Source organism: Protopterus annectens, chromosome 2.part2 (assembly GCF_019279795.1).
Source record: "Protopterus annectens isolate FY-2018-M chromosome 2.part2, PAN1.0, whole genome shotgun sequence".
In the NCBI taxonomy this organism is placed as follows: domain Eukaryota; kingdom Metazoa; phylum Chordata; order Ceratodontiformes; family Protopteridae; genus Protopterus; species Protopterus annectens.
In genome coordinates this window covers 910,880,170-910,895,439 of record NC_056730.1, presented here as the reverse complement: position 1 = coordinate 910,895,439, position 15,270 = coordinate 910,880,170, and the positions used below count along the sequence as shown (strand labels likewise).

Genomic DNA, 15,270 nt, shown 5'->3' with positions numbered 1-15,270 from the left:
GCCTTTTTTCAGAATAATTACAAATATCTAGAGCTTGATAACTGATCCAAGTAACCTGCATGATGGCTAAAGTGACAACCAATGCTTCAATACTCTCTATAAATGCAGCAACTCAGAAGCGATGCAGTTTTTTCTGGCTTTATTAAGCAGAATTTTACCTTCCTTTGTTTTCTCTGGATGCCACCCCGTAGTCCATCCCAATGACAACACAGCATCTGGGAAGTAAGAAGTTGTAATGTCAATGAAAGATTGTGCTGCTACTGTAGGGCTTTCTCCACAAGGGCCCATCAGAATGTCTGCATTCAGCCAAACAGGTCTTTGCAGGTGTTCCTTTACTTTTTCCAGTACATTCATAGAAGGTTCAACAACTTCTAAACTGTGAACACAAAATATACTATTAAATCCATAGTATGCTGCAATGATAATCCACAGTATGCTGCAATGATAATTACATTAGGTCCCCAAGCCAGGGCCTTTAAAGTTTCAATTATACAACATGCAAAGGAAAAAAAAATAATAATTTAAAGGTTCATACCTGAGCCCTGCTCTCAAAAAAGTCAAAAGTGCTTTTACCAACTACAAATAATAGCATTCACACTGTAATATCTACTAAAATAAAACATGCAACATTAGTGTAGTGACTGGATAAATTATGTGAAACTAAAAGCTGCAAGAAATGATTTTTCTGCTTGCTGTGTCCCATGGGTTTTATAGTGTCAGTTGGGTAGGGGAACTAATCGTCAGTATCTAAAAAAGGATGTGGAAGGACAGCCACAAAGCAAGGTGCCAAAAGTACTTGTTACAAATACAGATAATGACTCAAACATTCAGTTACTCAGCTAAGAAGCTTTTTAACAAAATTAATTCAAGCTTAAATGTTATTTCATAAAGATGCAGGATTATGTATGCATTTTCTGTTTGGAAGGCTTCTAATGTTTGCAGTTGATGGTAACAATAAAATCTCTTACAGTGATTTTTTGAATAGCCAAGGATAAAAAGTAACCTCTTTTAGGTTACAAAAAGTATTTTCTACTAAACACTCATGTAAAGTCAGTCCCCAGGATTTAATAAACTCTGTGTACACTTCGCGCAGAGCCTACACGGAGTGCATCTGCTATCATGATGGTGCTCATTACATGGCATCGCGCAATGCATATTAATGATTCACAGCATTTCTAAGCAAGGTTTTGCGGTTCATGGCAGTGTTGCTGGCTGCGAAACCTAGCGAATGTCGATGGCAATTCTGTGCAAGTCAAAGTGCCAATGGTCTGCTAATTTGCATAAAATGCCACAATGACCACCAGGGCTACACAGATAGCACTGATTCTGCACAACAGTTCTCCATAAAGGCTAAAATAATGTAAGGATATGTAAACAGAAATAGGGACATAAAATGTTGCATAGACATGTGTTATAATGAAACAGAAACATATCTGTCGTCCCCTTTGAGCAAGACCAAAGGCATACATAATAGGGGGACAATGGTCCATAAACTATGTACAGATATATAATATTGCACTTCCACACCTAGAAAGTTGATAGAATAAATAGGTTGTACATTAGCATGAACTGCCTGAATAACATATACATACAACTGGATTCGAACCCAGTACCATCTATCCCAAAAAAGGAATGTATCAAAGCATTAATAAGTGGTGGCACAGAGTCGGTCAAGTGGCACATGCATTTTACACAATCAATAGTTACTGTCACAGTTCAGTAAGGATTTCCCTTTGTACTCCCCTGTGCTTGCTTCCCATATCACCATTGTCCGATCTTCCTAATTTATTTTTTTATAAAGCATTATTGCGTGATGCTGCACATGGCACACCATTGTTAAGCAACAGTGAATGATACCTGTATATAAATGTATTTCAGTGCATCATAGACACCTGTAAAAGTACTAAATACACCTGTAGTAGAACCCAGTACCATCTGGCCCAAACAAGGAATGTATCGATGCATTAACACATGCTGCCACAGAGTCAGTTTTCCACTACACATATTTCATACCACTGTTTTATAGTTTCATAGTATAGTACTAGGCTATCTGCCCTGGGGCATTTGTAAGCCTAGCCATAGTGATGTGGCTTTTGCCACCCCATGAAATGGTACAAAAATGTACAGAATAAATCTAGAATACTGTGCCTCTGTCTAGTAGTGACACAATGAAGGTCCCTTTATATAATAGAATTAGTTTACTGTGCCCCTGTCTAGTAGTGACACAGATGTGACCCCTGGGGTAAACTTACGATCTCCCATCCACTCATCAAGATTTCTCTTGAAGAGAGTCAGTGAGGGGCTCTGCCTAATACGAACTGGGATCCTGTTCCAAAGCATGGGAAGCCTCTGGATTATGAATCTATCCCTCCAGCATGTCCTATTCATACTTGTGCTGAGGTTTAAGTCTTTAGCTCTCGTGGTCCTGATGGATTTGGGTTTTTTGAGGTGGAGCATGTTCATCAGATCCTGATTGGATATGGCCTTGTACGTCAGGCAGAGATCACCTCTGAGCAGGCGGTATGCTACTGAATAGAGCTGAAGTTTCTTTAGTCTGGCAGAATAAGACATATGTTGGAGACCCTTGATCCTTTTGGTGAGGTACTTTTGTGGTCTCTCCAGCTGTTGCAAATGCCAGGTGAGGTACATACCAAATGGGGCATTGTACTCAATCATGGGTCTGATGAGGAGGAATATAGGGGTACAATGACATCCTTGGATCTGGATGTGAATCCCTTCATGATGAGGTGTGCAAGGTAGAATGTTTTCTAACCACTTTGGCAACGTGGGTGTCAAATGAGAGGTCGCTGTCTACTTGGGTCCCTAGGTCTCTGATTACTTTTTCTGTACTCAGTGGGTTGCTGTCTATGTGATAATTTGTGGGTACTTTGTTTTTTCCAAAAGGGATGACTATACATTTTTTGGCATTTAGTTTAAGGCCGTGACTACGGCACCAGTTGTCCGTTTCAGTGAGGCCTTTTTGTAGGATGTGTGTGTCTGCTGGTGTATCGACTATGGCGCCTAGTTTGCAGTCATCTGTGAACTTTGTCAGCCACAGCCCTCCCATGTTTGCTTTAACATCTGAGAAATAAATGCCGAACAAGAGGGATCCCAGGACAGATCCCTGTGGGACACCACTTGTGACTGGCTTTGAGTCTGACATTGCTCCAGCGATTTTAACTTTATGGGTTCTGTCCTTTAGCCAGTTTGCAACCCATCTAGTGACATAAGGGTTTACTTTTAAGCTGTTTAGCTTATCTATGATGCCTGAGTGAGGTATTGTGTCGAAGGCCTTAGCCAAGTCCAGGTATGCTGTATGGACTGCTTTGCCCTCATCAATGGCTCTAGTGACTGTTTTGAAAAAGTCAACCAGGTTTAAAAGGCAGGATCTGCCCTTTACAAAGCCAAACTGGGTGGGGTCAAGTGTCTGTAGGTCCCCTATGTCTCTGTTTATGAGTTCCATAATGATTCTTTCCATAGCTGTTATGTTCCTCATTTACATCCTTTAAAGCATTATTGTGCAATGGTGCACATTGCATATCAACATGCAGCAATGCTGATACAAAAGCAATTAAACATATTAGACACAGCTGTATTCGGACCCAGTACCATCTGCCCCAAAAAGGAATGTATCACTGCATTAAGTGCATTAATACCTGCTGTCACAGAGTCAGTTAAGTAGCAGGTGTAAGCAACAGCAGTTAAATCTGCCAGCTGCTTTTCAGTCTCCAAAATACACCAGATGGTACTGGGTTCCAATACAAGTGTACGTAACACTTTCAAATACTCTTACTTTTGCTCCGCTTAACACTGCGCAAATGTGGTGCTTGAAGGTGTGCAATGCTGTGCAAGCCAGTGTAGGCGGTGCACAATCTTATGCACCAACCCTGGCAGTTCATCATAGGTGATAAAATAACCACCTCTGCCACTGCTCCCAAAGGGAACCACTGGCCTATCCTGCAGGGCAGAACTTCTTGAGGGGCCAGGTATTTATTATTTAATTGCATTTGTTTACTGGGAAGGTCCACTGGGCCAAAAAGTACCCATTTTCACTACAGGCCCAGGGAGAAAAGCTCCACAATGATTTATACAATACATACATTTTGATAAAAACTCAATTGGAAAATACAACAATTTTTGAAGAGTAAACAAAGTTTTTTGACAAAGAAAGAAGGCAATGCAGCTGTATATAAATCTATCCACTGACAGTGCATAAGTACAGAAATAGATTATCATCCAGGGATAAAGGTGAAGTTTTAGAAGGTAATACAGGATGGAGGTAGGAAAGGTAAGAGTAGTAGTAGTAGGAGGAGAGAGACAAGTCAGGTTATAGGTTGTGAGGGACTAGCACATGAGCATACCCACTGGGAGAAAAAGATGTTGTCTCAAAGATTTTTTGAAGAAAGATGCATTGCTGGTGGATCTAAGTGAATGTGGGAGAGAGTTTCGTAGTCTAGCAGTGGAAAAGGAGTGGAGCATTTGACCACCAGAGAGGTTTTTCTACTTGCAAGAGCATTTGCTTTTCAGAGCAGAGAGGTCTATTGGGGTGGTATAGTGTAAACAGAGAAGAAAGGGCAGGGCAGTTGGATGGGTTGAATATTAGTTTGTGTGCAGTTGTTAGTTGTATATATGTAATATGATGACGAAGTTCTAGCCAGTTTAGTAACTGAAGAGAGGCGCAGTGGTGAGATAAGTGTCATCCATTAGTGGCGAACTTTGCAATTTTGTAATAGCATGAGTCTAGTTTGGATTTAAGACTGGCCCGTATGTTGGTAATGAGAGGAGCACCGCAAAGAAGAGACTGGAGCAGGAAGGATAAGGCAAGGTCTAGTTTTGAGCAGTAATTGAGGAATGTTTTGTGTCAGTATAGCATGCCCAGTTTCTGGTGTGCTTTCTTCAATGTTGTTGTGAATATGCATGTCAAAAGTTAGGTGCTCATCTATGGTGACACCTCACCTAGAAGTTTAGTATGTGTGATAACTTCAATGATAGTGTTATCTTGGGAGAGAATAGAGAAAAAGTCTTTGTTTATAGTAACGGTCTTCTTAAGGTTGAATAGCATAACTTTAGTTTTCTTAGGGTTTAAAGCATGGTGGTTGTTAGCCATTCATATTTCAGTGGCGCTGAGAGCTGACTGGGTATGTTTCAGAAGTTCAGGTGGTGAACTGGCAGTGCAGATGATATTAGAATCATCTGCATACTGGATGACTGTGCCTTGAGTGAGAGTTGAGTGGAAGTCATTGATGAAAATGCTGAATAGCAGAGGCCCTAAGATGTATCCTTGGGGAACACCAGTAGTGATCTTGAGGAAAGGAGAGAAAGAGTGTTGCCACTTAGTAGCTTGTTGCCTGTCTGTGAGGTAGTTAGACAACCAGTGTAGGGTAGACAGATAGATTCCTAAGTTGGACACTTTTCTAAGAAGAAGAGGGTGGGAGATAGTATCAAAGGCTTTGGAAAGGTCGAGAAATAGAGAGGAGACAAGTTTCCCGGCATCTCAAGCCAGACAGAGTCACAGAAGAATATAAGAGCTGTAGTGGTGCTATGTCCGGGTCTAAAACCATTCTGGGTTGCTAACAGTAGGTTATTGTCAAATAGACAGTTAAGGAATTGGCTGTGAATACATTTGTGGAGGATCTTTGACATAGGAGAGAGAATGGCAATGGGTCAAATGTTGGAGATGTCTGTGATGTTTCCGCCTTTGTGCAGTGGGAGGATAAATGCTTTTTTTCCAAATGGTGGGAACATAAGACTCTTGAATGGACCTATTAAGAAGTACACTGACAGGATAGACAATGGAATTTTCTGTTTTTTGAAGGAATTCTGGGGGCATTAGTGCATGGTTTTAATTTCAGAAGTAGTTTCTTTACTATGGCCATCACGATAAGTGCTAGAGAGAAGTTATGTGAGTGGGGAGTGAAGGTATTTGTCGTTGGAGGGTCTCCTGGATTAGGATGATTTTGAGGGAAGGTGGTGGTGAGATTGGCTATGATGTTTATAAAATATGTGTTGAAGAGTGTGGCTATTTCAATGTTTTTTTTTCTGGATTTGGACAGGGGTTATTGTTTGACCCTGGGTGTAGTAGGGTGTTGATTAAGCTCCAGAAGTGTTTTGGATTTTGCTTGTGTTGGTTTTGCAAAGTATGATAGTATTCTTTTTTATTCTTAATAACTAGGCACTTTACTTGGTTGTAAAGGTGTCTGTAGGTTATAAGGTCGGAGGGTTTTTTGTGTTTTTGCCAAAGTTTCCAGGCTTTGTTTCTGGTGGTCATGTTCTGTTTGGTTGCTCTAGTGAGCCATGGGGCATGACTAGATTTTACAAGTTTTAGCCGGGGAGTTGCAAGGCTATTTAAGATATTAAGGAATGTAGAGCTGAAAAATTCTATTGTGTCATCTAGAGGAAATATTTTGAAGGGATCCCAGTTAATACTGTTTAAAGAATTGTTAAAGGCTGTAGGGGAAAATGTGATAAGTATGTTTAACGCTGTTGTGGTTTTATGTATTATAAAGACAGCTACTGTTTGGCAGAGTTCACTGATACTATTTGGTAGAGTTCCTGCGGTGGCAATTTTATTGGGGTCAGAGACCATGATCCAATCTAAGATTGTACCACAGCTGTTGTTTTTGCTGGGTCTGGAAATATTAGCGATTAGCTGGCTGTAGTTATATAGGTTGATGTTTGTGGAGGAGTGTTGCTGTGAGAAATCTAACCAATTAATAACACTGCCAAGAATTACTGTTTCTGTAGTTATGTTGTCGGATGTCCGAGCTATGATTTCCTCTAGTATGGAAATATTATTGCCAGGGTTAATGTACAGGACAATGATACAGAGATTTTTGCTTTCATTAATTTTTAAGAAGGCTATTAAGATTTCTGCTGTAGAGAAGTTAGGTATGGATGAGTCATATGAGACAATACTGAAGGTGTTGGGGTAGATCAATGCTACCCCACCACCTTTTTTATGAGGCCTATCTGTGCACAGGCACACAAAGCCAGGGAGAAGGAATTCTGAGCTTTTGATGTATAGTTTTAGCCATGTTTCTGTAGCGGCAATAATGTTGGGCTTGTTATGTGTTATCCAGGAATGGAAGTCAGGGATTTTGTTTCAAATACTTTGCAGGTTAATTGTGGTTAGGTTTAGAGATTTGTAGGGCTATGTAAGTTAGGAGATGAGGAAAGGGGACCTGGATTGGGATGGGTATCCCCACTTAAGGTTAGTTTGGAGTATTTAAGTAGGACAAACTTCGGAAAAAAAGAAGCCAAAGGATTGGTGTACCTTGAATCAAGAACTGAATGAAACCAGATGGAGCAAATATGCCGAAAATACGTCCGTTTATTTAAGCCACACAGATATAGCTTTTCGTCAGCGACTCCTCACCAACTTCTTCAGAAAATTAAAATCTCTCACCACTATTTAAAATACTACACGTAAAATCACATGATGTCAACACTTTCTCCTGCAATTAAGAAGTAAAATTTAAATTAGGCTAATGAAACAAGGAACCAGCCTTTTTCATTAATACAAAAAATTCACGATAAAAGCAAAACTGCCAAACAAGCAATCACTGCCTTATTTGTTATAAAGGCTCAAACAAATTTGTATATTAACTCCCTACAAGTTTGATCCATATTTTTGTAGCATAATATTGACAAAATTTTACGATAACATAAAAAATGCAATAGGTAAAAAACAAAAGCAAAACTGCAGTTGCAAAATCACTTTGGTTAAATGCAAAAACCAAGATTAACTGCCAAACCAAATTAATATATACATCGCTTCCTCTAAACAAATACTAACATAAAATATATTAAATACATAATAAAAATTACAAAGAAAGATTCTACCTATTCAGGCTTTTCAATTTCAAGACACTAGTGATGGACAACATGCTGTTTAAACCTGGGTAATGGTAAGCTTCCAATTTCAGCTGCCACAACAATTCCTTAAGTTCTAACATTAGTGAATTAGTATTTAAGTAGGACAGTAGTGGGTTCTTGTTTATTTTTTATATTATGGCAAAGGTAGGTGGTATGGTTTATGTTAACTTTATCATTTAGGGGGAGGATCTTTAGTTTAAAGCAGAGAATGTTGTCTGTTGTGTATAGGTTAGATGATATGTCAGAGAAGGTACTGAGAGGTAGTCTTTGAAAGGAGGTTGTGGATGTGGGTTTGTGGTAGACATTGTTAATTTGTAGTTGGGTAAGTTGTAGTAGGAGGGTTAGGAGTAATAGGAGGCTGAAGGGTGTCAGTTTATATGTAAGTTGCACTTTGTTACAGTGGGTTATAGTGGGCTAGAGTGTATAGGTTTGCAGATATGGAGTTAATAGAAGACATCTACTAAGTAGGGAGGGTGGAGAAGAAGGCTATGTGTGACTGGTAGTAGTAGGATAAACACATAGGTGTTACAGATCAAAGTGCAGATATATAAAAAGGACAGTGATTGGACAGGAGCTAATGAGGGGTGGGGTTATGGTGAGATTAAATGTAACTGAAGTGGAGGTGAGTGAGAATAGGGGTGGCGCAGGGGCAGCAGAGGGGGTGCTGCCACATTGCGTCATCTGGGCCTCAGTGCCTTAGCCAGTGGAGTGGGGACAGGAGGATCCTGTGGGCCAGCCTACCCTATTGTGCTGTGGGGAAAAAAAAAAGATAAGGGCAGGGGGTGAGAGAAAAAAAATGGATAACATTATTAACTTCATATGTGACATACAATGCACTGATATGATTATTTGACTCTATCCTCTTAACTTTACTTTTAAGACTATCACGCCTAAAAAATAACATTTTTACTTTTAAGACTACCCAGCTCATAACAGATGCACACTATACTACAGATTGCAGCAAGCAATCCTTGATGTGTGTGTGCATTGCACATATGCTTGTTCCAATTATACAGATTACTGGTATAGAGGTTTGAATTTACCTTAGAATATTGATGACAAATTAACGGTACTGTATAGGAGGGAAGTTTGGTGTGTGAGCCCATGACCTCTGACTACTTGTTAATAATGCACTGTTGGTTTGGCCTGCAGACTAATGCATGTATAGTTTGCTTTTAAAGTTGAGAGATGCCTGCTCACTTTGATATTAGAATATTGATCTGTTGGTTTGTGCTACACAGTAATACTTACTTTTACAGTTAAGATATGCATGCTCACTTAAAATTTTAATGCTATAGTAACAGTACTTTTTGTGCTGCATACAAACCACATGCTTCTCTCATCTGGGACAATCTAGTGGTATGGGTTCTCACATTCAGTTCTCTATGTGTGACACATGTAGAATGAATAGAACAGAATACCATTAAGAATACCAGTCCTGACTATATTCAGCTTTTAACTCTTACAAGTATTCTCTGTAATTGATACTTACACATCTGTGGGGTGTCTCCAGTCCTACATTCCTCGATCCAACAAATGAGGGTATCTCTATTCCTCCCCCAGAAGTCATTGTAGTGGTGTCTACATTACTCATCAGTGTGGCAGATACTGCTAGCACTGGCCACAGCCTGGACAAGTCTATCCTATGTCTCTGACTTGCACTCTGAGCTGCAATAGTCCCCTCTGCAATAGCCTGGGCCCATGTTCTTTCACTAGGAGTCCAACATACACTTTGTACTCCTGGACACCTCATCTCTGAGCACAGAATCTCATGTCTTCACAAATGCCTGCCATGTCTACCACAGATCAAGACCAATGTAGAATGATGGTTTACCAACAACTGCAGTTATCATGCTTACTGGGTGTGTGCACACTGTTTGAAAATGTTGTGCGATGCTTACCATTGAGCCAACATGGTAATCAACCGTGCATAATGGTAAACAGAGAGCAACACTAGCAAGCAATGCAATTTCAGGGTTATTGGATGTACAGGCCTTTGTGAATGTGTTTTAGGCAAAAATGAAGGCCATGCCAGTACACATAGCAGGAATACACTGGCAATAATATAGTACACAATATATTTTCTACTTTTGGCTGTCTGTTTCCTGGCTGGTCTTGGTTCTCCATTTCTAGTGTTAGTTATATGCAGCACATCTCACAAACAGTGCCAAAAGAAAATAAATTTAAATGAAGAAAACTAAGGAAAGGGAAAAGAAAATGCTGTGCTGTCATACAATACTAAGATCTGAATAACATGGAGTGACCTGTGATGTGCACCATATGTTTGGACTGGAAAATCCTGTAAGAGACATGTTGGAAAGTAATTATACAAATTGCAGTTTCTTACTTCACAACCCTCAGAACAGCATTCACTATAAAGTTGTGACATTTGATGCTATCAGTTGTCGAACTTTCCAAGACCAATATAAGGTAAACATACAATGACCAGTTAAACACCACAAATGCAGATATGCTAAGCCATAAGTTAGCTATGCACCCTGAGGATCAGACACAGATTTTGTATCCATGAATCAGAAAGGTAGAACACAGGGATATGGCAGAGTTATCATCACTTGCACAGGGTGTTGTGTGGTAGGGGGCAGAAAGCCTAAACTGACACAAACGTTTGGTGAGTGTGTGTGTGTGTGAGTAAGAAGAAGTAGAAGGTAGACATTTGGACAAAACAACAAATGGGCAATGAGACAAAATGAGTAGCTGTTGTGTGTGTGTGTCTGTAGGGGTCCTCCAGATAAAATTGGTGTGTGAGTATGTGCATGAACATAGCCAAGCTGACTGGTAGCCCTACATTTTAGTGTGCTGGACAGGTGTAGGCCATACATGGTGGAGGTGGCAGTTCATTGTTGTCATCCCCATGAGGCCACATCTGCCTGGCCTCCAAACCACTGTCTGCCCATGCTCCGGTGGGATTACTGCATATCCAAAATGATCATATAGCTGATGACATCAGCAAAGATTGTTGAGGCCAGAATAAGTCTGTAAAATGCTCTTGGGAATGTCAAGCAACAGTACAGACACACACACACACACACACTTGACTGCAGTGAGAATAGAACCCCTACCTATCTATAAGTACACAGACTACAGAACACAGTACTTTACTCAAGCACAATGGCAGACGTCTGATTTATACAGGGGTGTAGATGAACTTATAGCAAATGACATCAGTAGGTCATGTGGGAGAAAACAGCTTGGGAGGGCTGCATGAAATGGATGTGTAGGCTTGTGCAAGTATCAAAATATTGGCAATTGATGCCATTGGAGAAGTAGCTATAGGATACCATATCTACTCTTCTGACTAGACACACACAGCAGATTGCAGTGAAAACAGAACCCCCACCTATCAAAGTGCACAGACTACACAACACAGTGCTTAATTCAGGCACCACAGCACAAGTCTGATTTATACAGGACAGCAGGTGAACTTATAGCAGGTGACATCAGCAGGCCATGTGAGAGACAACAGGTTGGGAGGGCTGCATGAAATTAATGTGTAGGCTTGTGCAATTATCAAAATACTGACAATCCATGCCATTGGAGAAGTAACTGTAGAAGACTATGTCTACTCTGCTGACTAGACACACACAGTCAACTGCAGTGAGAACAGAACCCCTACCTAAGTTCACAGACTACAGAGCACAGTACTTCATGCAAGCACCACAGCACAAGTCTGATTTACACAAGAGTGCAGGTGAACTTACAGTAAATTACATCAGCAGGCCATGTGGGAGACAACAGGTTGGAGGGCTGTATTAAATGGATGTGTAAATTTGTGCAAGTATCAAAATACTGTCAATCCATGCCATCGGAGAGTTAACCGTAGGATACCTGCCTAAGTGCACAGACTACAGAACACAGTACTTAACACAAGCACCACAGCACAAGTGTGATTTATACAAGAGTGCAGGTGCACTTATAGTAGATGACATCAGCAGGCCATATAGGGAACAATGGCTTGGGAGGCTTGCATAGGCATGTAGCTTCATCTCATCATATAAGGCTACTAGTCTAATACCACTAGGCTGTTTATAAGCCTTGCTGTGTAACAACACAAGTACCCTTATTGAGCATAGTTGGATCTTTGAGTTTAGCAGAGAGAGCTCATGGGCACCACCAACTGGCCCTGTCCATGAGGGAGCACACAACATTATATATTACACTTTGCAGTGTCGTTAATATATGTGTGGAAAAATACTGATACCCCAGGGTTGTACTGCTTGGTGGGGGGGGGGGCAACACATGTATGTATTGTAAATATATGACATACAGTCAGATTGGGCCCCTAGTTTGCAATGTTTCCATTTCTAGTTTTATGTCATACAAAGGAAATGGATAATAACCACCAATAACAAAGCATCTTATATACAGTTCCACAGCCCAGCAAGCAGCAGGTTTGCACGATGGTTCATAAAGTGTACACGCATGCAAGATACAAATGTTTGCACATGAGTAAGCAGTGCGCAAACCAAGCCTCATTGCTAACGTATGACAGTATTGAGTATCTAATGTTTACCTGATGGTTATCAGCACCTCATGTGCACGATGGTAAGCAGAGCACAAAAGTGGAAAACAATGCAATTTCAGGGTTATTGCATGTACAGGCAGTTGTGTATGTGTTGTTGGCAAAAGTGAAGGCCATACCGTTTCAGATAGCAGGAATAGATTTACAGGACTATAGTACACAGTACACCTGCAGTATTACATCTGACCATAAATGTGATACTACATAGATTACTAAATCAGTAAAAGTAGTAGTGTATGCAATATGCTGTATTGGACCTAGGACCATGTGTATGTCAGTCCTACATTTACTGTTGCACTTCATTGCTGTAAACTTCAATCTCACAGCAGTAATACAAAGGCTGCACATTCTGTACTAGAACCCAGTACCATCTATACTCTAGGCCAAATTTTTGTGATGGCCAAGAGCATTAACTGAATGTATCCGGTTTGTATTTTTAGCTGTCTGCTTCTTAGGTGGCCCTGTTTTTCCTGTTTCCACAATGCCGCACTTTGTGCAAACCAGATATGCACAGCCAAACCTAAAATTTATTTGTCCTCTGGTTCCACTGTTTGGGCTATGCAACGCATTGTGCAAAAACTGGAATTAAAAACAAGAAAAATAAGAAAAAAAAAAAAAAAGAAACGTGAAATGAGGAAAAGTAATGTATGACTTACACAGTAGAAAATTACAGTACACATGAGATATTTCTACATAGCTCGGAATCTGAATTCTCACACCAATGCAACTTCAGAAAACAGGATAGATGCCTTATTTCTCTTTGCTACACAAACAGCTTTGCAGCAAAGAAATTAAGTCATTATTCATACAACCAACTGCAACAGAATGTGCACTGCTATCAAACCATCAATTATTTGTACATTTAATTATCTTTATTATATTTGGACATAGTGCACTTAGTGAACACACAACCTGTTATAATTATGCTTGCAAATATACAGCTCTATCTTACATTTCTGTGTTTCTTGGTAATTCATCACTTATCTGACCAGTAGTGTGAGATATGCAGTATGTAAGCCATTCCATATCACTGGCTTTAAAATGTGTGATGATATTAACCGGGAATAATATGATATGTAATAGCCAGCAACTGAAGGCCAAGTTGGATGGCACAAACAAGCATATACTCTTCTTTTGGGGAGAGCATAAGTGAGTTACTGTTATGGCCCAAACAAGGGTACACTGCTCCTTTGGAGGGGGCAAAGCTCAGTTACTGTTATGGCACAAATAAACATAACCTGTTCTTTTACAGGGAAGCAAAGGTGAGTTACTGCTATGGCACAAACAAGGATATGATGCTCTTGCTACTCTCCTTCCTCTGCATCCTGCCTGTTGTTTGATCTTGAGAAGGGTTGTGAAGTCAGAAACTGCAATGTGCATCATTACTTTCTAACTTCTTTCTTTAATGATTTACCAGTACAAAGGTATGGTGCTAAACTGTGGGCATGCAGTGGTCATCAGTACTTTTGAGAGGTATGACTGTGTGAACCTTTGATGCCTGTGGCCTACTACTTACTAATGGGCACATATAATTAAAATAAGTCTCTGCTGTCACATGTTAAGGTACTTCCTGTACAAATTCACCACTGTTTAGCTGATTACTTTAACAAGTTAAGAAATACAAGAATATACCATAATATTATTAAAGAATACACTCTGGGTTCAGGACTTACCTTGCAAGTCCAGCAACTGACACAGTTTTAGTTCAGGACTGACTTTGATAGAAGCAGTACACAGCCAATACATGGGGAGGTAAAGGCTGTGTGAGTTGCCTGGCATCAATTTTACTATATGTATGTGAGTAGGAGAAAGGTATTAGGCACCTAGATGGGCAGTGAATGTTCTCTTAGCCAAAAGCAAGGGCATACTGAGGATGCCTACATCTCCCTCCAGCCACAGCAGTTGGAGGTTCCACTTCAGAGTCCTTCTCTGACTGTGGATGTGGTGACTTAGGTGTTGGTGGAGAGAATATGTGTCCCTTACCCTTGCTGAACCTGCTGCAGCTGTTTCCACATGATTAGATTGTGTAGCATAGCACATACTGTGAATATTTGTGGATATGTGTGTGAATAATACTGCAGGGCTCCATCAGATGTATCTAGGCACTGGAACCATGACTTCAGCAGCCCAAAACACATGTTCTATGATGTTTCTGGTTTGAGTGTGTGCTTCATTATGGCATTCTTCTGTGGCTGTGTGTGCACTTCTGATGGGTGTCATCAGCCACAGTTCCACTGCATAGCCAGCTTCCCCCAGTAAATGGCCCTGTGGGATGTCCCTCCTAGCAAAGATCTGGAACAGCTGTTATGTGTTCCAGTTATGGGACACATGATAACTGCCAAGCACCACCAGGTGGTACTCTAATGTGTAAACAAGTGCAATCTATGTCACCCAATACTTCAGGGTAGTGTGCTACCTGGTAGAATTGTTGCATATTGCTGGCCCTCTCCTGAAAACTATGGCAACAACACATGTGCTCACTGGCATGCATGATCATAGCATCCAGGAACTGGTGGAGAATCCTGGAAAGCTGATGCCTGTGACACACCCATTATGTCCCCAGTTGGTCTTTGAAAGGTACCTGTAGCTAAGATTCCAAGGGCTACACATACCTTAGATTCCACTGGGATGGGTTCCCCTCAGTTGGCTCTGAGTTGAGGGTGGCAGATGTCACAGAGTTCTTGTAGTGTGCCTCTATCCACCCAGTAGCGCTCTACAATCTCCAGGCTGTGTAGCATCTGAAAAGTTACCTGTGGCCTCAAAACTCTTCTCCTTCTTGGTCTAGGCCTATTGGCACCAGCAGCAGCACCACTGGCTTCAGCCTGTGGCACATACAGATGGATCAAGGCAGCAGC

General features: G+C 40.7%; 1 protein-coding gene across 2 annotated transcripts in view; it reads right to left on the bottom strand.

The window, feature by feature from the left end:
* Positions 1-15,270, bottom strand: part of FAM151B (family with sequence similarity 151 member B) — a 630,819-nt gene that overhangs the window by 245,609 nt on the left and 369,940 nt on the right. For both annotated transcript variants that reach the window (XM_044064232.1, XM_044064231.1), the window contains exon 5: positions 159-376. In XM_044064232.1, the coding sequence (XP_043920167.1) occupies positions 159-376 (218 nt within the window). The remainder of the gene's footprint in view (positions 1-158; positions 377-15,270) is intronic.